This window comes from Exophiala aquamarina (genome assembly GCF_000709125.1).
Source record: "Exophiala aquamarina CBS 119918 chromosome Unknown aczIA-supercont1.18, whole genome shotgun sequence".
NCBI classification, from domain to species: Eukaryota; Fungi; Ascomycota; class Eurotiomycetes; order Chaetothyriales; family Herpotrichiellaceae; genus Exophiala; species Exophiala aquamarina.
In genome coordinates, this window is record NW_013550570.1 from 484,632 (window position 1) to 508,258 (window position 23,627).

The 23,627-nt window shown below is 50.7% G+C and overlaps 10 protein-coding genes across 10 annotated transcripts; 6 read left to right on the forward strand and 4 right to left on the reverse strand.

Moving 5' to 3' along the window:
• Positions 1 to 453: 453 nt before the first annotated feature.
• On the forward strand, positions 454 to 1,897 carry A1O9_11651 (uncharacterized protein; the record flags this gene model as incomplete). Its single annotated transcript, XM_013399546.1, has 2 exons — positions 454 to 1,365; positions 1,418 to 1,897. 2 exons carry the CDS (start codon positions 454 to 456, stop codon positions 1,895 to 1,897), a joined length of 1,392 nt encoding a protein of 463 aa, XP_013255000.1.
• Positions 1,898 to 2,389: 492 nt separating this feature from the next.
• On the forward strand, positions 2,390 to 4,411 carry A1O9_11652 (uncharacterized protein; the record flags this gene model as incomplete). The annotated part of the gene is made up of 1 exon (XM_013399547.1): positions 2,390 to 4,411. The coding sequence occupies one exon, from the start codon at positions 2,390 to 2,392 to the stop codon at positions 4,409 to 4,411; it is 2,022 nt and encodes a 673-aa protein (XP_013255001.1).
• A 714-nt stretch (positions 4,412 to 5,125) lies between these two features.
• Positions 5,126 to 5,443, reverse strand: A1O9_11653 (uncharacterized protein; the record flags this gene model as incomplete). Its single annotated transcript, XM_013399548.1, has 1 exon — positions 5,126 to 5,443. A coding segment is annotated over one exon (202 nt), but the record flags the coding sequence as incomplete, so codon positions are not given.
• Positions 5,444 to 8,243: 2,800 nt separating this feature from the next.
• Positions 8,244 to 8,936, forward strand: A1O9_11654 (uncharacterized protein; the record flags this gene model as incomplete). The annotated part of the gene is made up of 1 exon (XM_013399549.1): positions 8,244 to 8,936. The coding sequence occupies one exon, from the start codon at positions 8,244 to 8,246 to the stop codon at positions 8,934 to 8,936; it is 693 nt and encodes a 230-aa protein (XP_013255003.1).
• A 606-nt stretch (positions 8,937 to 9,542) lies between these two features.
• On the reverse strand, positions 9,543 to 10,492 carry A1O9_11655 (uncharacterized protein; the record flags this gene model as incomplete). Its single annotated transcript, XM_013399550.1, has 3 exons — positions 9,543 to 9,815; positions 9,887 to 10,344; positions 10,426 to 10,492. 3 exons carry the CDS (start codon positions 10,490 to 10,492, stop codon positions 9,543 to 9,545), a joined length of 798 nt encoding a protein of 265 aa, XP_013255004.1.
• Positions 10,493 to 11,260: 768 nt separating this feature from the next.
• On the reverse strand, positions 11,261 to 11,785 carry A1O9_11656 (uncharacterized protein; the record flags this gene model as incomplete). Its single annotated transcript, XM_013399551.1, has 3 exons — positions 11,261 to 11,298; positions 11,357 to 11,615; positions 11,738 to 11,785. The coding sequence occupies 3 exons, from the start codon at positions 11,783 to 11,785 to the stop codon at positions 11,261 to 11,263; spliced, it is 345 nt and encodes a 114-aa protein (XP_013255005.1).
• A 314-nt stretch (positions 11,786 to 12,099) lies between these two features.
• On the forward strand, positions 12,100 to 13,017 carry A1O9_11657 (uncharacterized protein; the record flags this gene model as incomplete). Its single annotated transcript, XM_013399552.1, has 1 exon — positions 12,100 to 13,017. One exon carries the CDS (start codon positions 12,100 to 12,102, stop codon positions 13,015 to 13,017), a length of 918 nt encoding a protein of 305 aa, XP_013255006.1.
• Positions 13,018 to 15,932: 2,915 nt separating this feature from the next.
• On the forward strand, positions 15,933 to 16,445 carry A1O9_11658 (uncharacterized protein; the record flags this gene model as incomplete). The annotated part of the gene is made up of 1 exon (XM_013399553.1): positions 15,933 to 16,445. One exon carries the CDS (start codon positions 15,933 to 15,935, stop codon positions 16,443 to 16,445), a length of 513 nt encoding a protein of 170 aa, XP_013255007.1.
• Positions 16,446 to 17,548: 1,103 nt separating this feature from the next.
• On the forward strand, positions 17,549 to 19,218 carry A1O9_11659 (uncharacterized protein; the record flags this gene model as incomplete). The annotated part of the gene is made up of 2 exons (XM_013399554.1): positions 17,549 to 18,092; positions 18,200 to 19,218. 2 exons carry the CDS (start codon positions 17,549 to 17,551, stop codon positions 19,216 to 19,218), a joined length of 1,563 nt encoding a protein of 520 aa, XP_013255008.1.
• Positions 19,219 to 20,942: 1,724 nt separating this feature from the next.
• A1O9_11660 (uncharacterized protein) lies at positions 20,943 to 22,676 on the reverse strand (the record flags this gene model as incomplete). Its single annotated transcript, XM_013399555.1, has 2 exons — positions 20,943 to 22,431; positions 22,477 to 22,676. 2 exons carry the CDS (start codon positions 22,674 to 22,676, stop codon positions 20,943 to 20,945), a joined length of 1,689 nt encoding a protein of 562 aa, XP_013255009.1.
• Positions 22,677 to 23,627: the final 951 nt, after the last annotated feature.

The following is a 23,627-nucleotide window of genomic DNA, read 5'->3' on the forward strand; positions in this document are numbered from 1 at the left end:
TAGGTAGACTGTGCCCATCCACAGATCCTATCAGGGGAATTAGCGTACTCAAGCTAGAGTTCATGTGTGGTAGGATAACGCGCGTGGTTAGATCATAGTCCAATTTGACAGCACGAGATCAATCTTCTGCTCGGAAGCACCTAGTCGTTTTAGGCACTTCTGTGCTCCCCGCATTTAAGAATTGGAGAGGGTGGGGAAATGTGTAACTTGGATATGTGCATAGCTGAGCATCACAAGGCTGTCTCTTGCCTGTTCCCCTCCCACCAACTGCCGCGTGGAGTGATCTGGGCACTAGAAGCCCCATGGCCGACTTCCAGGGTAGATAAGATCATGATTCATGATGCGGCTGGGTTCGAACAGAATTCATTTTTCGACGGACTAATTTGATACCCTGAGCTCCTGCTGTTCTCTTTTCGTTGCCCTTAATTCGAGTGCTTAGTATAGGACCACAGGATGGGTGACATTAGGGGCCGAGATGCGTCTGATACCGAGGTATCACATCACCCAGTGATAGTTGTCGGCGCTGGTCCAGTCGGCCTGACAGTCGCGACAAACCTCGCGAAGCTAGGAGTCCGAGTGCTGATTCTCGAACGCTCACATCAAATCGACCAGTCGCCCCGCGCAGCAAGCTATCAACCATGTGCACAAGCAGAACTACTAGAAACGGGGACCCTGGACGATGTGAAAAAAGAGTCCATCATCAATGATGTCTTGAGCTTCTGGGTGGACGGGAAGAGGGTTGCGCATGTGGAGAAGCGAGAAGGCGGGAGCATTTTCCCGGCGGGCATCAACTGCCCGCAGCCACAACTCGCCGCAATATTGCTCAGGCATCTCACAACCAAATATGACAGTGAAGCGCGGTTCAATCAAAAGGTGATTGCCATCGAACAGGCAGACAACGTTGAGTTTGTGGCGCTCACCGCAGTGGATCCAACGACAGAGAAAGAAACCAAGTATACCTGCGACTGGCTTGTAGGTGCAGACGGTGCCGGTTCAGGTGTCAGGAAGATATGCAACATCCCGTTCGAGGGCTTTTCATGGCCAAAGGAGGACTTTGTCGCGACAGATCTAAGATACGACTTTTTCCAGCACGGCTTTACGACTGCGAATTTCATCGTGGATCCTGTGCATTGGGCGGTCGTAACCATACTTGATAGAACTGGCTTGTGGCGTTGTGCCTTTGGAGTGAGAGCCGGCTTGACTAATGATGAGATCCGGGAGGAGCTCGATGAACATTATAAGCACATATTCCCAGTCTGGCCCATCGACTATGAACTGGTGAAATTGAACAAGTATAAGCCCCATCAGAGGTGTGCCAGAACGTTTCGATTGGGGAGAGTCCTCCTGGCGGGAGACGCGGCGCATGTAAGTTCGATGGCCTGTTGATACTGAAATTATTCGCTGACCACAGTTGTAGAGCAACAACCCTATCGGAGGCCTGGGCTTGACAACTGGCCTGCTAGACGCCGGGCCACTCGGGAGAGCATTAGGAGCCGTCATTCAAGGCAAAGCTCCCGAGACACTTCTCGACATGTGGGCCAAGTCACGGCGTGAAAAATGGCTCAGTTTCACCAATGGCTTCTCCATCGAAAACAAGAGAATGATCCAACGTGGCGGTTATAGCAATGACCAAGATCCGTTGAAGATCTGGGTCACTGACGATGTTGCGAAGGAAAATAACATGGACGAATGGTTGGCCGCGGCCACTGAGGAGAAACGGGAAGCAGACCTCAAATTCTACAAGAGCCTGGAAGATCCCCAAGCACAGCTGATGAGTCGCATGAAGCAGTGGGATATCACTATGGACCCAATGTGGATGGCAGAATACGAGGATCCAGAGCTGATCAAGTTCAGAATGTCGCTGCGACCGCCGAATCTGGCGGCTGCAGTTATATGATGAGCCTCAGAAGACTCGGCATCCAGCTGAAAGACTTCTAGAAATACTGGTATATCAGAGAAAAGGGGACGCCCAAATATTGACAGCCGAATGTTTGCTTCAGAACCGATAGGTGTTGATAAGTGAGCTTCAGCCTACTAAGTAGCCGCAACTTGCCCGGCCACCCGGGAATGGAGCCCATCCTATTATCAAGGTGATAAAGGTGATGAAGACAGAGCTCCTGAGTGTTATGTTTGCACGGGCTTCAGAAAATCAGACCTGTTCAGAGTAACAGTAAGCATGAGATTGGATAGCATGTGATCTGATGCCTTGATTGATACATAGACGTCATAATAATTGTGGCGGTTTACTCTCTTATCCTCGTATGACGAAATAAGCGAACAGTCCTCCTTCCTCCATGTCACCGACAAACAAAATTTGTTTGCAACCTCATACCTAATCTCAGCCTCGTGATATACTTGAAGCTTGCCTCAAATCTAGGGCAGCTAGATAATGGCTTCGTTCTTAAACAAGATCAAGCGTGGTACTGGGGCGCTTCCGCAGTCACACTCAGAGCAAAGTCATGAGCAGTCCCTCACCACAATCTTATCTACCCATGAAGATAAGTCAGAATTACTGCTGATAGTTGCCAATTGTGTGGGTTCTATGCGACGGCAGGTAATAGACATCTTCGATCCTGAAAGAGGTCACGAAAGCTGGACTCGTTCACTGTCGACCCTATCTGGAAAGGATCAAACACTCGCTCATAGTGGAGAGTCTACTGAGGCTGAGGCAGCAAAGTCTTCAAAAGGAACCAGCCCGGCACAGGAAGAAGAAGCACGGAAGAAACGCTACGAAAGAAGGGCGAAGGAATTGTCTAGTTCTGAGATGATAGCGTTGAGAGATGCAACGTTGAACCATTTCGACACGTGGAGAGACAAGGTCATTCAGCGCTTAGGCGAAGCCATCAACCAGCACCAAGATGATGAATTTGATGCGTCGAAGAACATGCCTCAAACTCATAGTCGAGAGGATGAGCTCAGCCAAGAGCTGGAGGATCCCGAGTCAGATCACGCATTGGAGCAGCCGTATCCTCCTCAAGAAACTCCACTACGAAGCTTGCCCCAAGCTCAAAGGGTACTCATCTTGCACTCCCTTGTACTGTTACTCCTTAGCCTTGAGGCTTACACTGCGGAATCTCGTGTCCTCTTGCTTCGAATAACCAGCTCCTTAGGCCTTCCTATGAAGATCCTGGCCAAAGATGAAGCACAGGTTGCGAAGGGCCTCCTCGAGTCTGCGAAGCAGCAGATGAATGCGGATGCCGACACCAAGAAGAAAGCTGAAGAAAACGCATCATCTCGCAAGTGGAAAGTCGGACTAGGTGCTGCAGCGGGTGCTGTTCTCATTGGCGTTACTGGAGGTTTGGCTGCTCCGCTGCTTGCCGCCGGTGTGGGTTCTTTGATGGGAGGTATCGGTCTCGGTGCAACAGCCACAGCAGGCTACCTTGGAGCTCTTGCAGGGAGCGCTCCTTTGGTAGGAGCATTGTTTGGTGCGTATGGAGGACGAATGACTGGACGAGCCATCGACCAGTATGCTAGAGAGGTTGACGATTTTGCTTTCATCCCTCTTCACAAAACTCATGGATTCCATATCAAAGACGCCGAGGGCGATTCAAGACATCTACGTGTTGCTATTGGTATATCAGGCTACCTCAACGACGAATCTGAAGTTGTCAAGCCTTGGCAGGTGATCGGAAACAGCGTGGAAGGCTTTGCGCTCAGATGGGAAGTCAAATCGCTCGTGAAACTCGGCAGTGCGTTGACAACATATATTCGAAGTTATGCTTGGGGATGGGCGAAGAAGGAGGTCATCAGTCGAACAATCCTGGCCACCCTTGCATCCGCATTGACACTACCTTATGGCATCGCAAAGGCCACAAAGTTGGTTGACAACCCATGGAGTGTTGCTGCATCACGAAGTGACAAAGCAGGAAAAGTCCTTGCGCAAGCGCTCATCTCGAGGGTTCAAGGGGAGAGACCAGTCACACTTCTTGGATATTCTCTGGGAGCACGTCTTATATACTCGTGCCTGGATGAGCTTGCAGATCGCCGAGCATATGGTCTGGTGGAGTCAGTCGTGTTGGCAGGGGCAGCCGCACCCTCGGATTCGGTTACATGGCGAAAGCTACGAGCGGTAGTCAGTGGCAGGCTCATCAATGTCTATTCGACAAACGACTATCTGCTGGGCATATTGTACCGGACAAGCAGTCTCCAGTATGGTATCGCCGGTCTGCAGACAATTGAAGATGTGCCTGGAATCGAGAACGTGGATGCTTCTAGCATCGTGGATGGTCACACACAATACCGCTTTCTCATCGGCCGCATTCTTGGGCAAGTCGGATTAGAAGACATTGATGTAGGAGAAGAGGAGCAACAAATGAGAGATTTACGACAGAGCCAGAAGAAAGACGCAGAGGAGCGGGAGAAGAGCGAGAAAGAAGAGAAGATGGTTGAGAATGCCTCAAGTGGCCCCTGATTAACTCGATAATGCTAGCATAATCAGCGATGCCCTATGTAGGTATCGTATATACCTACCTACCGACGCACAATTGCATGTATGAAACGTGTGCTTCACGCTTTATATTGCATATTCCTCACATTGTCGTAATTCTTGAGTTGCTGCAGGGATGATCTGGAGGAGGTGGAGGTAGTGGAAGCTGAAAGTGAAACGGGGATTGAAACAATCCTTAGATAGCCTCGCGACAGAAAACCTATTTAAGTAGTCGGTATTGGAGGAATCGGTTTTCTCCTAGAGGGAGAATGAAAGGTTGCTTTAGCCTGACCTTAATTGAGCCCTGAGGTGAACATCATTGAGCGCTACTTTAGCCCCTTAAGCAGAACACCGGGGACGAAGCACGAAGTAGGCCATTAGGTCCTGGACTCCTCAAATCGCCTAAGTCTGCCTCGAGTACTATATCGAGGGTCATCTATTTCAGAGGTGCTCTAAGTGCACCTCTGTATGTACCTCGTGCCTCGTGCATATTTTGCATGGTAGGGTATAGTTCCCCACGCCACCGTCCGCTGCTCAACCACGTCGAGCAGGCAAAGAGGTACTCGATGAACGGCCCAATTTTCGTTGGTACACCCACCCATCGTTCATGGTGTTAACGGTATCTAACTTCACCTTCGTTGTGGTCGCTCTCCCCCAGTGGCTTGCTTCCAACGTGGCTCGCGGCTGATATCCTCGACACCAACTTCCATGCAGCACATATGGGGCCCAGTGTACGGGCCCCTTGGTTTGTGCATTCTCCTTGCGCATCATTTCACAGATGGTGCTTCGAAGAGCCTGCGCCAGGCGCAACGCCATCACTTCCGGCCGCGGTTTGGCGTCGCTCTGCGTCCGCAAATTTGAATAAAACAGTTCGCTAAACCGCCGCGCGGCGGCGCTCTCGACAGGTCAGAGCGTCCCAATGACGGATGTTGCTCCAGCATAAAGTAGTGCTGGAATGATCCCAAGAGGTTCATCTCCGCCCGCAATGTCTTGGGTGCCGGAGTCACAGGCGACGACCGTCACATGTGGAGCGGAACTTTGCATATTGACATCGAAATATCTGCCACAGTGAGATTCTTGCTAGCGGTTTCGGTTTCGGTGGCGGAGGGATGGGTTGTGTCCGCCGAGGCCTCTGCCTCTTCCAGACCTCCAGCGAGGACGAGGCATGACCGCAGGACGTCGCGCTTGCCGAAGAGTGCATGTCCATGATAGTGGATCCAGCCCGACGAGGACGCGGCTTCCTTAACTTCGTGGGTCGAAGGCTATCCAGATACAGCCACGGTAAAGTCGAGGGGAAGTTTTCCAAGGCTGTTTATCCGTCCAACAACCGGATTGCCTCGCCCAGTCCCGGCGAAGACCCCATGGTGGTCAACATGGCCCCCAAGGAAGTTTAGGGGATTGTCAAAGTGGTGGAAGGGAGAAAGTACAGCGAAGTCTCCATCCCAATCATGTTCGAAAGCCCCGTCAGCATTTCTACCGGCGTTGAGGCAAGTTGGGTGCAGAGGAGAACGAGCACCAAGAGCACCGAATGGAGATACTTGTGACTTGTATCCCCCCTGCCTCCCTACCGACCACGTTTTCTGTACGGGTGCATGCCACTTCTTCCATGAGTTGTAGGGCGATTCTCATGCCTGGACGTCGCAAAGCGCAGGGGGTATGAACTGTCACTTGATACACTTGCTAGGGCATAGAGTATAGCAACTTTGCTCTCGTTCGAAGATGTTTTGTTGGCTTGTCTGCGGTGCGAATCTTGAGTCCGACATCTGGAAACGTGCCTGCCAAACCATGGAGATCTGATGAGCTGGTTCAAAAAAATCCGGTCCTGCGCGCTGCCTTTGATTTATCATGAATAACTTTGCAATCAAGTCGATTTCAGCTCGGGGAAGAAATACTAGCTGATGCTTCTCTGCGTGCTCCAGGCGTTACCGCCCTCCACGGGCTCTGAACAAGGTAATCCTAACGCAAGCACTTGATCTCCAACCCTCAACGATGTAGGGAGTCTCATGTTCAAGCAATTTTCCCGCTGATGTACTCTCTTTAGAGAGGTTGAGTAACAGACTATCCCGATAACTTGCAACATTAGTTTATGCTCACCGCATGGCAGGCTTCTAGTGTAGTAGTATCGACGGAGGTGCTCGCAGATAGAGACGTTCAACAGATGATGTCATGACTCCTGAGTCACGGCTTTCGGAAGTTCAATAAGCCCGCCTGCATTTTGGAAGTTTTGGAAGGCACACGGTGGACAGACTGATCGCGTCTTGTTGGCACCTTCCTTCCAGTCACTGCACGCGTCATGCTTCGCACGATCACGCACATAAAGCTGGTCTCCTTATGGGCAACTAATATACTATACAAGTTGTGTTGCTGCATGTAAGATAGATTGTCTTTGTCAATCACTGAGAGGCTGATACAAGGATGGTTGAAAACTTGGATGTAGAAAATGAAACCTCTTTATCAGATTTCCCGATTGGGAACAGCCCTGTGGCCTTGGCATCAGCTTTTGGGCGCCAGATGTTGACTTCGCTTCCTTCTCAACGTACCGAAAAAGACCACCACAGACACGGTTGAATGAGGCTTCCTACACTTCATCCCCCCATGTGTTGTGAACTTCCAAACCATCTTCTCTACCGTCATCATTTAGGGACATCCTACCCGTCGTAAACCCTCTGCTCTCCTACCCGCAGTTTCTGCCTGTCATCAACTCTCCACGTGCAATGCTATGGATCGTTACCGCGGGTATGTCAACATTGAATGTCTGGTCTGTGCCCACTAACGACCTGGCAGACCTCGACGCTCTCCTCCCCCGCGTGACAGGGACAGAGACCGACTGTACCGCGAAAGAGACGACCACCCTGATGTAGAATATTTTGGCGAGGGCGAGAGTTATCGTCCGGGGGGCTCTTCTGGGGATGGGCCTTACCGTCCTGCAAACCGTGAACGACACACTGCAGACTCGTGGGCTGGAGATCGACGGGAACCACGAAGAGATGAGAGGAGAGATGACATAGACTCGTACGTTCCCGCCACCAGCAACAGAGCCACACGACCGCGCAGCCGTTCTCCTCCGTTCCGACGACGATCGAGAACCCCTCCAAACCGAGCGCGGGAGGACCTATTTCCCAACAGAAGATCTCCACCCCGCCGTTTTTCTCCGCGAAGATCGCCTCCCCGAAGAAGATCAAGATCGCTTGGCCCCAGGCCACGGAGTCCACAAGATTCCAAAAGAGTTCGAGAGTTCAGCCCTGATACCAGGCGCTCGCCGAAGAGAGAACGAAGGCTCTCTCCCGATCGAAATAGATTTGGTCGTCCACGATCACCGCCTCGAAGAGGCCCAAGTCCAGACAGGGACTCATCAAGAGGTGGTGGCCAGTACAGACCCAGGTCGAAGAGTCCTCCGCGCAGGTTTGATCGTAGACCGCAGGACGACAACTGGAGGAGACGGTCACCTTCGCCTCGGAATTCAGCTCCTGTTTCCAACACTACGTCTCGCAGGTCCTCACCTCCCATCCACCCTGACCGAATTAGCCGGGCAGGGTCAGGCCCTCGTTCACCACCACATCAACCTTCGGCCCAATACGATCATGCAGATTCCACGAACTACGGAGAAAGAGCGGTGCCAACTGAACCTCTGCGGAATAGGGATGTGAGCACAACCCGTGACGAACATCCCACGAACGGGGAGTCATTACAGCCACCCTCAGGACCAAGTGTCCACCGGAATGGAACCTACGATCGTCCTCCTCCGACAGGGCCCTCGCGGAACTTCAGCCAACCTCAAAGATCGCCTCCCACTGGTCCAGCTTCGCTATCGCCGTCCATGTCCGCTTATGTTCGTGGAGGTCCCTCTGCAATCAACGCCCCGACAAGACCTCGCGGTGCGCCGAGTGGCCCGGCAAGGGATTTCTCAAGCCCTCCTATCCGTGGTCGGGGTAGTCTTTCATATCGTGGCTCGGCCCCTTATGGACCAAGGGGGGGTGGATACGCGCGTGGAGATTACAGTGGCACTCGTGGCGACTATGGTGGAGGGCGCGGTGACTACGGCGGAGGTCGAGGTGACCTCGGAGGAGGACCCCGCGGTGATCTCTCAGGAGGCAACTATCGGGGTGCAACGTCCGAGCGTGCAAGCTCCGGTGGTGTCGGAGCTGGGCAGAACGACACATCTTTCCCCTTCCGTGGTAACAGCAGCAGCAGCACGACCTACCCGCGCACCCAACGTTTTAACAGCGTGCAACAGCACCTCGCTACCACCGAGAAAATCATCCCAGGCGGGAAGCTTCTGCCCTCTGGCCTTCCTCCCGACCAAGACAAGCGTATCAAGATACTGGAAGCCGAAGCCGAACGAATGCGCAAGGAAATCCTGGAAAAGCAGCGAATCAAACGTGAGGTGATGAACGAGTGGGAGACACGAGAGCGCGAAAGCGACCGAGAGAGATTACGCAGTGAGCTCGCAGATGCACATCTGCAGCAGCTGGTGGAAAGTGACGACGGTATTGGTAGAGCGGCATTCTAGTAGATACGCTGGCTAGGAGCCCTATCACTCTCACCGTGGAGCAGGGAGATGAAACCAAAGAAGTCTGAATCCGATCAGAAGCACGATGATCAGCATAGAAAGCAGAATTTGCATAGCGATGGAATGACAACTACTGAACAGGCAAGCGAGCAGGCATTGAACCGAAGTCGCCAAAATTATGGGGTTGGGGATCTACAGTATCTAGTGTGTGTTTATGAAAGGCGGGAAAAGGCCAAAAGCGCATGAATGTTTCCACACAAAAGAATGCCTTTCAGTCCAGGTGTGAGCGTGTGCGTGTACGATTTTGGAAGAGAAAGCGGGTTGGCATTGGCATAGGATGAGCATTGGACAGGCGAACAGGCGAACTTGGACTAGACATTGGACACAAACTGATGGCGATGGACATGGACATGGACATGAATCTCAATCCTAGAATCTCAGTGAGCTGAAAATGAAGATGGACCGACTGCCGAAGATCGGGCTGACGTTTCTTGTGTCTGGTCTGGGTTGCTTCTGTCCTGATGGCATCGTACAGACTTGTTCGTGACTCTTCCCCCTTTCAAATTCATCTCGCTCAATCCTCAACCACTACTCAATTGTACCTCACTATGCACCAACCGCTCTTCCCCCATCGACCTCCAGATTAACCCCTGTGACGAAGCGGCCCTCATCACTGCCCAAAAAAGCACACACATTCGCGATGTCCTCCGGGTCCGTCAGCCTGCCCAGCGGCACATTGAACAGGAACTTCTTCATGTTCTCGTCGTTGTACGGCACGCCGACGAACTGTTCGAAGAGGCCCGTCCCCGACAGCAGGGGGCACAGTGCGTTCACGCGGATCTGATCCTTCCCGAACTCGGCGGCCAGGCCTTTGCTTGCCTATGGATTGCGATATTGGTTAGTCGACGTGGTCGGGGAGTCTATGCGGGTTGTGATGTATTCCCACTCACATTCGCAACGGCGCCTTTGCTGGCATTATACCACACCAGCCCCGGCCGCGGTCTCATGGCGCCGATACTCGCAATATTGATGATACTCCCACCGCCTCTCTTCTTCAGCGCGGGCACAACGGCGGGAACACTCAGATAAATGCTCTTAACATTCACCGCAAACACCCGGTCATACTCGTCCTCGGTCACCTCCAGCGTCGGCTTGTTCTTGTAGCTCGTGCCCGCGTTGTTGACGAGGATGTCGACCCCGCCAAACTTAGTCACCGCCGTGTCGACGAGCTTGGCCCAGTCGTTCGCAGACGTCACGTTCGCGGTCACGGCGGCGATGTGTGCTGCGGACGCGGAGTTGGCGTCGTAGACTTTGGCGAGGGCATCGCTGTTGATGTCGGAGGCGACGACTTTGGCGCCCTCGGCCACGAATTTGCGGGTTATGGCGAGCCCGAAGCCTGATGCGGCGCCTAGATGGTGGATGAGTGTGAGTAACAGTTCAAGGTTGAGGAGGCAGAGAAACAGAGAGGACAATCAGTGTTATGATGTACCTGTGACTAGTGCGACTTTCCCAGCCAGCCTGCCAGAGCCAGTTTGTACTTCATGGAGACCGGACATTATGGGCAGCAGTGAAGCAGGCTCGTCACGATGGTATGGGATGGAATTAATTCCAAGGAGCTACAGTGGAAAGAAGATGTTGCACATGCGGACAGAAGGTCGCTCCCGAGCAGATATAGATGTTCTTCTCCGAGCGAGAGAAAGAGACGAGTGCCCCGCATGGTTCCATCATCTTCCGAACGAAGGGACAATTCCATTTGGAGGGATGATGCAAGCAACCAAGAGAAGCAGGAGATAGACGTCGAAGGAACAGTCAAAAGGTGCAGAATCTGAGCTGTGGAGGGGCTTCCGGGGACGTTGCGGGGAAAGGCGAACAACGATTCATTCATCCAATGACAGAAGAAGAGCAAATCCCGAGTGACGAGAGCTCGCAGTGCGGAGATGGCCTCGACGCCCTGACGCCTTCATGCATCTGGGACCTTGGCTCGTCTCGAAAAAGAAAATCAATGATCGGCCTCTCCTCCGAGATCGGGAGGCGACGGGATTTGGTGTCCTGCTGCCCGTTTGAGATTTCGAGATGTGCTGTGCTATCTTGGCCTCGCGGCGTCCTCAGCGAATCGTGTTGAGGTGTTTTCGGGTAGATGGTGTTTTGTGTAACCACGTGTTCCATCGCCCTGGCAAGCGTCGCACGTCCTCTAGCCATGTCTCTGCCTGGGGACGAGAGAAAGTGGGAGTTGCGTGCTTTGCATTTGCATACTCGTATATAGAACTCCGCCGTGTTGATGCTGGGTATCATAATGTACATAAAATCCCACTTCTTCGCAGTGGCTACTTCTTGCCCGCCGCTTTCTTTGCCGCTCTTCCTTCTGTTATAACTGTTAGACACCGCATGCAACTGATCAAGGGACAACCGGGAATCTGTACCTGCGGCGGTTTTCTTCTTCTTGGGCGCGCCTTTGCCTCTCATCTTGGCAAGATTGACGTCTTCAAGTCGTTGCAGTTCTTCTTCGTTATATCCCACCAGACCAAACTTCTCAAATTCCTTCAAGACATCGTCGATCGTGGCAGACTTCCGCGGGTAGTATGCCGCCAGCGTTGGGCCTTTCAATCGTTGGCGGAGGATCTTGTTGCCCAGTCTTTGCTGGTTGGGATTGAACGTTTGGGAGAATATCGAGCATTGGAGCTGCAGAGTTGTTGTCAGGATATGCTAGGTACCTAGGTATAGATAGATGGAGGAAGAATTTGGCACCGGCTGCTGAATGCAGGGCCAAACGTCACAAGAGACACAGGTTGCTGGGGACACACCTTTGAGAGCTCCAGAAGACGACCTCGTGAGGGTAGAGGCAGCGACATCTGGACGGACGGCTCAAGGAAGGGTGGTGATCAATCGGCGGCGTGGACGGGAAAGGGCAGCAATTCAGTCAAATTCATGGCTTGAATTTCTGAAGTTCGATAAGCGGGTCACGTGATACAGCGCCCGGCTGCACCTGCATTAATAATCACGTGACTCTTCGCTTAAACATTCCACTACTCGGATGGACTATCAAAAACCAAAACCTCGAGGAAGTGAAACTCGGTCGATCCTTTTTACTCCTTGACATGAGAATCTCATTTGACATGCTTCCAAGTGATCCTACTGGCATGGCTTAGCCTCTTAAAGTTTCACCATGGCCGATCGACATCCAAAGAGGCCATTTACCGGCCGCCATGACCACCAGGCCCCTCATAAGAAGCCTCGCCATCAATCTCACAGCACCTCACCATTTGCCCTGCCCGCACATTCTGTTCCTCAAGTTATTCTGGCTTCTGACTTACCGGTAGCACCTGAGATTGATGAGAAATACTCTACCACTGTTTTCACCCATCAGAGTGTCGCTTCAAAAGACCCCAAATCGGGAGGAACCAACAGTTACGACCGCCTGGAGTTCTTGGGCGATGCCTATCTCGAAGTCATCGCTTCGGAACTCATATTCGACCGCTTCAGCACTCTACCTGCTGGACGCATGTCCCAGGTCCGTGAATCTTTGATCAAGAACGAAACTCTTTCTCGTCTGACTGAAGCCTACGGCTGGGATAAGAAGATGAAGAATAGCCAGCAGCTTCACCGTGAGTCAGCACAAGCTTGGGTCAAGATCAAAGGCGACGTGTTCGAGGCCTATGTTGCTGCTGTAGTGTTATCTCACCAAAATGGTCTGCAAATTGCCAAGGCATGGCTACAAACCTTGTGGGCGTCGGCTTTGGATTCGGTCGCTGCTCAGGTCTCGGCCCCGTCTCACAGCAAACAAGAACTTGCCATGCGAATTGCAGGAAAGGGAGTCAAAATCAATTACGTGGATGAGAAGCCACCAATTGTACACAAAGGACAAGGCGTCGAGACGTACTTTGTCGGTGTTTATTTGGACGGCTGGGGATGGGATAATCAGTTTTTGGGCAGTGGGAAGGGATTGAGCAGAAGTGCAGCTGGCCAAGAAGCCGCGGCCGCAGCGATTAAAAACAAGCCATTGATTGACGAAATAATGGCAAAGCGAGCCACTGTCCTCACCGAAAGAAAGAACGAACAAATAGGTGCGAGTCTCGATTCCTGATCCTGCCCAAGGTTATTACTATGGCACTGGACATCTTTTACAACAAACATCCATGAATACCCAGCTTAGAGCACTCAGTCCTGACTACAGACCTCACTTGTAAGTACCATATCACGTAACATCCCTTCACCGATTGACGATTTGGGCCTTCTACCGTGCTCTCCTGGGCCTAGAATCAGTCCCATCCAGTTCTCTCCCTTCAAATTTTGCCAAAGAATAGACAGCTTAAGCAATTGTCGTATCTGTCGAGCTAGCTTCGTATCCATAGCTCAATCAACCTCCACCCTGCACTAGAAAGTTGATTGCGGCAGCCTCGAAGCTAGATACGCGTCAGCAATACACCGCGATTCGAGATTGGCTTGTCAACGACATCACCATCCGGCGACCCCGTCGGTTCTTTGTTTGACCCTGGTTCGTCACCTGGTTGCGTGAAGAAGTCCTTGTCCAATTTCGGGTGCGGCAGATCGTGATCATTCTCTCGGGACAGCTGTTCTTTGATCGGACCCTCGCACTTCTGCCCAATCATTCGGGCTTTTGGTGTGCTTGGATGGTATGTGAATCCCTGCCTGCGTGAGTGGAGTCCACCTCTATCATCAGCCACAATCTCATTGTCCTCCTTGACCACCAAGCTCATGCGGTGAGAAGTGGACTTGAGCACTTGAATCATTTTTCGCACTGCCGCCCTTTTGCCTTTCTGCATAATTTTCTTGACAAGCGGCTTCACAGACTTCATTCTGGCGAAGCTCTTCTTCTTACCAGGTAATCGCGACTCCATACCATCGACCATGCTCGCACCTGGATTTCCAGGCCCGGCTATGTCATGACCTGCTACTGAGTGTTGTTGACTGGCCCGACTGGTGGTGTTTGTTGCTCCATCTGACACTTTTTCGGACGCATCATCGCTTACAGCAGATGAATCGAAAGCTCCGTGGATCTCTTTGCCACTGAAACCTCGTGAGTACATGCTCTCAACAGGCATCTCATGCCGGGAAGCCCCAAGCAAGGGATCCTGCTCGATGGTATCAACAAGAATGATGTTGGAGGTGCCGGAAGGTGATTCACGGTCATCGTTATGAGCTGATGGCGATGGGCTGGTTATCGTTGTTGACCCGGCTTGACTTTGTATTAAATCACTCCTTGCCTCGATATCAAAGAGGCCATCGGCGGATGATGTTTGTTCCCAAGAATAATGTCCACCCACTTCATGACAGCGAGGGTCTGGAGAAGCATATCGGAGTGTAAACAGGTCTCCCTGGCGAATCAACTCGAATTCCCCACCTGATCGACCTGCTGCTGCCCGTCGCTGACGCCGTTGTTCCACGCTGTCCGGTGGTGTTGCTGCTGGTGTTGGATAACTCATGCTGTCGACGAAGATCTAATTAATTCGGCTTGATTTTGCCAAGTGTTGGACCGGCCATTGATTGCAAGGCTGTCGTTGAGATGCTCCAAGTTTGGAGAAGGGTGAGTGGTTTAAGGGAGAAGACCTGTCCACCAGGCGACGATTTTTATTTGAAGGATCAAGCGCGCCCCTGTCTCAAGAAGCAGTGTTTGGACGTGAAGCATCCACTCAAGTTTGTAGAGTGCAAACACCCACAACATTGAAGAGGCAGTGGGCTGGTCTGACGCACTCCATCCTAAACCAGTTGTTATGTACACTCACCCGATTGCACAGCTGGGAGCTGCCTTCGACAGCCTTACCTATCGGTTATGAAATGTACATCACGGCCACTAGATGGTGGAAAAGAGTCGTTGCTCGAGGACACGAGGCATATTTCCGTAAGGTTTTACGGTTGACGATTTCTTGTGCTCGAGGGGCCCAAATGTTTGACTTGTTTGACCTACATTCCTTTTACGTTTTACCCGCCTAGTCGGAGAGATGATTTATTCACTTTTTTCTCCAGCACCAGCCTCACTGGCCAATCGAAGCCAATGCCTCTTTGACCTGAGTTGAGGGCGAACAGACCACATCACACCTGAGCAAGCAGCAAGCCGCCCGGGAGACGCCTGTAGTGATTTGAGGCATCGCGTCCCTGAGCCAGCACGATGGCGTCCACCATACCACAGCCGCTACCTTAACCTCTGCCTCTGCTACTGTAGCACGAGTTGCCACAAAAGACTTCAGCTTTGCAGCGCAAGATACTTCGATTTTCCTCTCCCCGGATCTCTGACTCCGCTTTGGATCTGAGCCCGGAGTAATGCGAGCTTCTGAGATCCTCTTCGTTCCTGGTTTCTCCCAACGGCCGCTCGCGCCTCAGTTGCGACTTAAGCATTATCGCCAGCGCGAACTCATCGCTGGGTTTAAGTGGGCCTGTTAAATAGACGTCCTCGACCATGTTATGGTTCATGCTCCAGGCTAAGAAAAGCGTTTCACAGCGAAGGCGGCGAGGGCGACAACCCTAAGCAGGCACGTCGGTAAAAGGCATTGTCTCCGATCACCTCGTAAAACCCATGAATTATTCTGAGTCACACGCAATTTGCTGTCTGCTAGTGCTGGGATCTTGCCTTCTCGGCAATTGAAGGGTGTATTGTTTTGGAAGAACTTAACCAACCTATGTTTCGAATAATCCACTGTTTATCAACACAATTTCCTTCAATCACACGAAATATTGGACCGTATTGCGATCGCTCTGCGAATGGTGGATGCCAATGCATGTACATACCAGGGTCAAGGATGGCTTTCTTGGAGAATCGGTTCTGTCTGGCTTCACGCGGACACCTATTCGCTGGCCCAATATGTGCTCGTCAATCTCATGACATCATCTGAGAATCTGGGGAACACGAAATAGCTGTCCATCTATGGTGTCCATCGAAAGCCGTGTTGATCTTTGGATGCCTCCAATTGCAAAATCGACGGCGCAACCCTTTTCGCAACATTCGAAGTCACATACACTGTCTTCATACTCGCTTGCTGCACGATGGGTATTCCATACTCCAGAGAAATCAATGCCGCTTTCGAGCAAGTGACGCCTTTGGTGGCCGCTGGCTTTGAGGTTCTGCAAACGACAAAGGATATTGCGATCCTGCTCGCATGCATTCAAGTTCTCACCGTTGCAATCTTGGCATTAATCCTGGTGTCTCTGTTCGGGTTATTGTTAACAATGAACCCGGACCTTGAGTACGAGAGACAACAGTTAGTCACACCCGCCTTACAATACATCTCTAGTTGGCTCCTTTCCTACGGTGCATCTGCAAAATGGCTGCTGAGGACTCTTTTGGTTGCCACAGCCATAGGATTTGTGGTGTTTTTTTGGTATGGCTTCATAGCTGGGTCGAGTGTCCCTGGGGAGGACGACAGGGATGGGGCGGAGGAGGAAGGCGACGAGCCCGAGGAAGAAACGAAGGGAAAGGGTAACGGCAAGGATAAACACAAAGGGCAGGAGAAAAGGAGAGGGAATGGTAAAGACAAAGAAAACGAAAAGGGGAAATAGGAGATTCCACGCCTCGCTCAGTCTCCTCAGTGGATGCAAGGGTTGCAAAGGAGACTACCTAAGACTCGAACATATCATAGTGCCCTTGTGCTGCCGCTATCTCCGAGCTCACCTCTGTACAAACCTAAATATGAATTCTTGAGTGCCATCCATACACTGCTAGTGCAAGTACCCCTGTCCTTGAAACACGGTCGGCTTTCGAAGGTGCAAATTATTTCGCTTCTACTAATTAGTAATAGCATTGTTCGGTTTCCTCCCACGGAGTTTTCCAACAGTCCACCAGCCGATCCTGGTTCAAAGGCTCATGGCCGTTCAGAGAACCAGCCTCGTATGGTGGGATTGGTGAATCTCTTGAGAACACCATGCCTATGGGTGCCTACTAAGTGTTGCTTCTCAATTCCTGGCGACCGTCCCGATTACCACCAACTTCCAGACTGCAACCTTCGCTTGCTCCATCAGCAACTTCGTTTCCCGCTTGCTGTGTATGCGCCCCTTATGACATCTGCTGTCGGTATGAAAAACGATTCTAGCTAGTGGTCAGGGCTCTTGTGACCCCTTTGCGTGATGCTGTGAAGAGCTCTTCGGCCCCACACTTTCCATCGATCTACAACTGCAACTTATGATACTCCCGAATTCAGATTGCAATTCTACTTGAGAGCTCATCTGATAGCAACCCCTGGACGAAAGTCTTCGGGCGGCGGCCGCAGCCTGGCCTGGGTCGTAGTGGTAGCACGCATTTCAGTAAGGAACCTTCTACAAGTATCCATCCACTCGGGCCGAACTTCACGCTAATGTCCCGAGTTGCACTTCGGCGTAGCCCGAGGACGTCCCTTTCCAGCCCGAGGAACCACCTCGACTGTATGACTGGCAGTGGTCGAATGTACTTGTCAAGGGACTCCTTTTCATTGAATTCTTACCACTTTTCAAGGAGAAACTAACAATAGAGTTGTTAGTCTATTTTCGTCCGAGGGTCCTTGGATGAATTTTACTGCATTTAGACAATTTTCTTCGTGCTGTTTATCCAGCCTTGCGCTTTCTCAGATTGTGTGGAAATGAGAGTCAAGGAGCCAGACAAGGAGGCCACTCCAGAATCTTTATTTGTAATGGGTGGAACCAGGTCGGACGGTGCAAAAGCTACAACAGACGATCCACAATTATTCAGGAACACCACGAACGACACACAGTACTTCAGCGCTCTGCACTTGTTCGGGATAAGCAGGAGTCATGCAATTCTGTTTTCACTATACCTTACAATGTTCCTCACTGCTCTAGACATCACAATTGTGGGAACTGCCCTTCCAGAAATCACGAGCCAGTTTGAAGCGTCCGCTGCACAGTACACCTGGGTTGGAAGCTCATACACCTTGGCGAGCACTTCCACAACGCCGCTTTGGGCTGGCGCGTCAGATGTGTTTGGGCGAAAGCCGGTCCTGATGGCTGCAAACCTCGCTTTTCTGGTTGGAAGTACCCTTGCTGGCTCAAGCACCTCGATTGGAATGCTTATTGCCGGCCGAACAATTCAATGCTTTGGTGGGGGCGGGCTTCTTATATTGAACACCATTGTCATCGCCGATCTATTTGAGTTCAAAGACAGGGCGAAGTATTATGGCTTCACGGGAGTCATATTTGCTGTCTCGTCCGCCATCGGTCCCTTGCTTGGGGGGTTATTCACACAGTCCGCAGGCTAGAGGTGGTGTTGTGAGTAGTGTTCATTGTACCGTCAATCCTCGACTCATTCTAACCTCATTTCGCAGTTTACATAAACCTCCCACTCGAGGGTATTTCGCTTGTCGTACTAACGTTCTTCTTCAAATTGAAGAAATCTGTACGGAAGCCGCTCCAATCTCTTATGGGCTTTGACTGGCTTGGAGGGATCGGCGTGCTTGGAGGGACCATCAGCTTCCTCTTAGGCCTAGAGTCTGGCGCAAGTGTACAGCATTCCTGGAAATCTGCCTACACTCTCGGTTTAGTGATTTCTGGCCTCGTGATACTGGTTTTAAGCTTCCTTTGGGAGTGGAAGTGCGCGAAACAGCCCCTGATCCCCATCAAAGTCCTTGTTGGAAGATCGAACCTTGCTGCTCTGGGAACCGCACTCGGTCACAGTATTGTGTTCATCTCATACGACTTTTACTTACCACTCTATTTCCAAACTGTCCTCCACACATCGCCCATCATCTCCGGCTTGTACCTCCTGGCTTTGATCCTGCCGCTGTCGATTATGTCCTTTGTAGCAGGACTGTATATCAGAAAGACAAACAAGTATTGCCGAGCTTCGCTACTCGGCTCCATCCTGATGACTTTGGGAACCGGTCTGTTCATAAGTTTTGGATCAACCACCAACTTTCCCAAAATCTTTCTCTATCAAATCATTGCCGGAATCGGTGGAGGAGTTCTTTTCTTGTCGCCCATGATGGCACTTCAAGCTCATCTTTCTCCTGAGAATATTGCAGCTGCGCTATCCGGGTTCACCTTTCTCCGTAATTTAGGAACTGCATCCTCGATCGTGGTAGGCGGTGTGATTCTTCAAAAAGGCTTAGGAACCAATACATTGACTACTGGTCACGGAGGTGTGATTCCAACAGGGATCACTAAAGAAAAGTACACCTCGGCATTGAGAATATTATTGATTTTTTACACATCAATCTGTGGTGTGATGCTTCTGGCTTCTCTCTTGATCGCACAAAAGGAAGCAGATGCCCAGCATGTGGGCCAAGATAATCTTGAGCAAGTGGACATGGAGATTTTCACTGGAACTAAAGGCGAGAAAGCTTAAGAGAGTATGACTCTATCTGTGTCAAGTACTAAAATTACAGATACTGATTTCGCTATATCTAAATCCTCTAGAGCCACACCTAGTCTCACAACCCAGGAACATCATCCTGATTATTGTCTCCTCTATCAGAGACCCATTCTTTCGTGTAACAGCTAACATAAAGTGAGAAAAATCGAGAAATCACCACACACAGTGAGAAATATACTCTATAAGACGAATAGAACCAGAATTCGAGCTTCAAGATTGCATACAAACCGCACCGTGTATTCTTAAAGCATTGGTAGTTGCTTGAAAAATCAGCCTCATCTCAATATAATTCCTAACGCCCTAGGCTATCGAAACTGAGAGCTTTGTGGAAACATGCTTGCACTGAGAATCCTTGTAACCCTTATCATCAAAGAATCTGTCATTCTCGAGGTACCAGATAATGTATGAATATCCTAGTAGTCTTGCTCGTTGCAATTGGCGCTTCCAATGTTTCATGAACAGTCAATACATGTGAAATATAGGCCCAACCGCGAACCCCTCTCTAGCAAAACAATTAGTAAACTGGAGCGTCTTGAGAGACATAAGTCTCACCTGGGATGCTTTGCGATCGACGTGTCCCTAACACGTAAAATATGTCTCTGACGATAGGGAAAGTAGAATGGTAGCACCGTTGTCAGTGTCAACATTGCGAAGGTGGCGATCTTTGCAGCCTTCGATGGGCACGGTTGCAGATTTGGATCATGAAGCATGGTCAGACACGTTTGCTGAGTCTCTGTCTATCTTGTTTACCAAGGGCAATCCATCAACTTGAAAGGCTGCACTTGGTATTTGGCCCGACCCTTCCTCAAAGCTCCATTCTTCGGCCAGTGTTAGGGATAGGTCGTGCATCCTTCTGCTTCGATATACAAGGCTCCTCGACAGGTGCTCGGCAATCCTTTCAAAAGCCCCCTCAAACCCGTTGCGTTGTCCCCACTTCGCAGACGAACGGTTACCATGGTACTATCTCGGCCCCGCAACTGGGTCATCTCGGGACCTGTGCTGGCGCCCGAGGGAAAACTGCTCAACCAGCATTATTGTTGCTGTAGCTCAGAAACGCGGAAAACTTGCAAACGCATGACCGTGGTAGCAAATCTGAGTATCTTTGTTCAAGACTGTTTGATATTCTGCAGACCGCGGAAAACATGAACCAGTTCACCGAGTAACCTTTGGCACATAAAGGAAAGTAAAAGTGGAGCTTCTACATTTGTGACAGAATGCTTGCGGCGGTACGGGAAATACCCTTTGCACTTACGATCCGACTTACTCGCGTTGAAATCACTAAGAAACGGGGCATGGTGAGCATATGAGTTGGTACCAAACAGCACATGCATATCATCAATGCAGCATCCTTACTACAACTAATGGACCGTCTCAACCATCAAAGGGGATCAATCCCCTATCAAGAAGACTGGTATCTCATGCGGTGCGGTTTGCCACACGAGCCAAAATCTGATCACCGCCAGTTAAGAGCCATTTCAGCTTACGGGATAGCAACCGGGAAACGGCCCATCGTGCTCAAATTGGCTTTGGAACTAGACGAGTAGGGCCATATGCTCATTGTGAACGCACAAATACTCACTACTTGAGCCTGTGAAGATCACAACAACGGCCAACTTGAAGACCAACATCTGCATCCTCCTGATTTGATCCTTCATGGTTACTTGACTACCACTTTTTCATTTTGTATCCACCCAAGCTCAATCACTGCTTGACCCATTCGACGATACCTCCTTGCCTGTTTCCCAATGATATGCCCCCTTCTCCTCGCTGATCCCTTGATGGCCGTGCACAGTAATAGCACCAACACTCTTTTCTCCAGTCGACTCATCGACAAGATCAAGTAGACGCCTTTCAGCGACAGCAGCATTTCCATTGGCTTCAGCCAGCATTTTGTGGTACTCAGCCTCATTGGCAGACACCAACGGATTGTTGAGACTGAAAAGGAGGTTGACCTCTTCCAGCGAACGATTTGCAGTTTCTGGGAAGAAGTAATAAATCAATGGTAGAGTAGCAACATTGAAGCATGCAAATACCAACAAAGTCTTCCAACCAAGGGAATCAAACATGCTGGGCAAAGCGAGAGTTGTGGACCCAGCGCCCATGGCCCAGCCAAGGATTCCGAAAGCATTACCTTTTGCACGGATCTCTTGTGGCCAGATCTCTGTCGGATACACCCAGGCGGCAACCAAGGTAGTGGAACAGAATACAAATTGATAGATGTACACCATTGAAGCAGCGGCAGAACCCCATGATTCTGAAACAGACCCGGTTGTATCACCAGATTTCTTCGCAAAAGCTGCCGAGAGGAACAGGACGATCATTTGAATGATTAATCCAGCTAGGAATGTCGCCCTCCGCCCGAATCGATCGATGATAGGAGCGCCAGCAAGAGTTCCGATGAAGCCGAATGTTTGCAACAGTCCCGCCATCCATCCAATCTTTTCTGGAGAAGCACCAGATGCTTTAAACAGAGCACCAGCGTATGTTGCCATTGCCATGATACCAGTGTACATCATCAAGAACAATGCAGCCCAAGCGAGCACTGCACGTCGACCCAGGTGAAGACGACCAGAGTGGCGACCCCCAAGCCAGATATTAAGAAGATTGTTTCTCCTCTTGTGGGACGTCTCGACCATTGCAATCAACTCTCTCATCTCACTCTCCAAGGATGGGTCATCCAGGGAAAGGTCGCCTCTAACTTTGGCAAGAATCTCTCGGGCCTCCCCTGCCTGGCCTTGACCAACCAGCCATCGTGGAGACTCGGGAACGAACCAGACTGCGCAGATGAGAAAGATGGATGGAGCGCAGACACATCCAAGAGGGAAGCGCCAGATCAATCCAGGGCTGTTCCAGTCTTCGATCGCGTATAAAATCCAATTGATAAGCATGAGACCGAGATAATTCGCTGAGAAGACAACTGCAAAGGTAAACCCTCGATTGTGCGACTTAGCCAGCTCGGAGATCCAAGAACATGTGATCGAGTTGATGAAGCCGATGCCGATTCCAGATATTACACGAGCACAGATGAACATATTGGCATTCATACCTCCTGTCTGGAGAGCTCCTCCGAGGAAACAAAACAGTCCACCGATAAAGACACCTCGTCTTCTTCCAAGTCGGTCACCGGTCCAGCCTCCCAAGAAACAGCCAAACATGGCCGCAAAATAATAAATACATATAAGACCACTGAAAAGGTCAGCACAAGAAGATCACAGGTCTAGCTAGACTCACCCTTGCTTGATGGGTCGAGTAATTATTCCATTCTCTCCAAGTCCCATGATATTGACGAAATTCGGCTGCGCACTGACGTTGCCCATGACAGCTTGGTTGCAGCCTTCGTATACGAGAGAAACGAAACAAAAGGTGTTTGCAAGAAGGAGTACAGCTTTTCCAGACATTTTCCGCCATATTGCGACACTTGGTAGACCCATCTTGAGGGATTTCAGTGGTAATCTCAGTAGTGATTACAATGGTAGTGGAGTGAGAGGATGATGGGTCCTTGAATGGAGTGGTCTACCTGAGCATCCTTATATGTTATGTTTGAATCGGATATCTATACAACCAGAGCACCCTCAAAAGACAAGAAGATATCGAATAGTTGGCTTCATGGCGACGGAGAAGGTGATGTTGAACTCAAAATCTTGAAGTGGGTTATGGCAGACGGCGCACACTTACCTTCCGAGGAACTCCAGTCAGGGTTTCTTGCCATTCTCCAGAGTCCAGGGTCATTGATTGTATAACACTAGTTGAGAGGGCGAGTGAAGAACGAATGCGGCACAGCGACTAGGGATCTCCTGCCTTCCAGGAACTCGTTTCTCCACGATACCCCACAAGGCTCCGCAATCCACAGGTCTCCTGCGGGGTCTTCACCACATGCGCGATAAATCGTGGGGTTAAGGGTCCACATTGAGGCGGCTGTCATTGGACAATGGAAGGAGATTCTTAGAACTTGGAAGATTGCAACATATTTTCATTTGGAAGTCTGACCCGATCGATTCCATGGACCGTGTATTCTTGGCCTCGGCTGTGCCGGTGCCCCCTCGGGCATGAGAACCTTCCTTGTTGACCTGTCGTGTCTGTGAGCCCCGTGCTGCCTCCAAACTTCCCGTAGAATTCGTCTAATTACAACACGACTGTTGCGATTTCGGGATCTCAAATTTCTTGGCGGGTTCCGATACATTGACTAGAACAGCTTCAAACCTGGATTTACTTTCCTTCCTCGATAAACATTTGTCTCTAGCTTTGACTGGACAATCCCAGATTACTTTACAGGTGCTCACCATGTTGTCTTCGGAGACAATTGCCTTCCTTAGAATTTAAAGCAACAAAGCGAGGGAGGGAAGCACGAACTCGAATACTTCGGTATTGCATAGTATTGAATG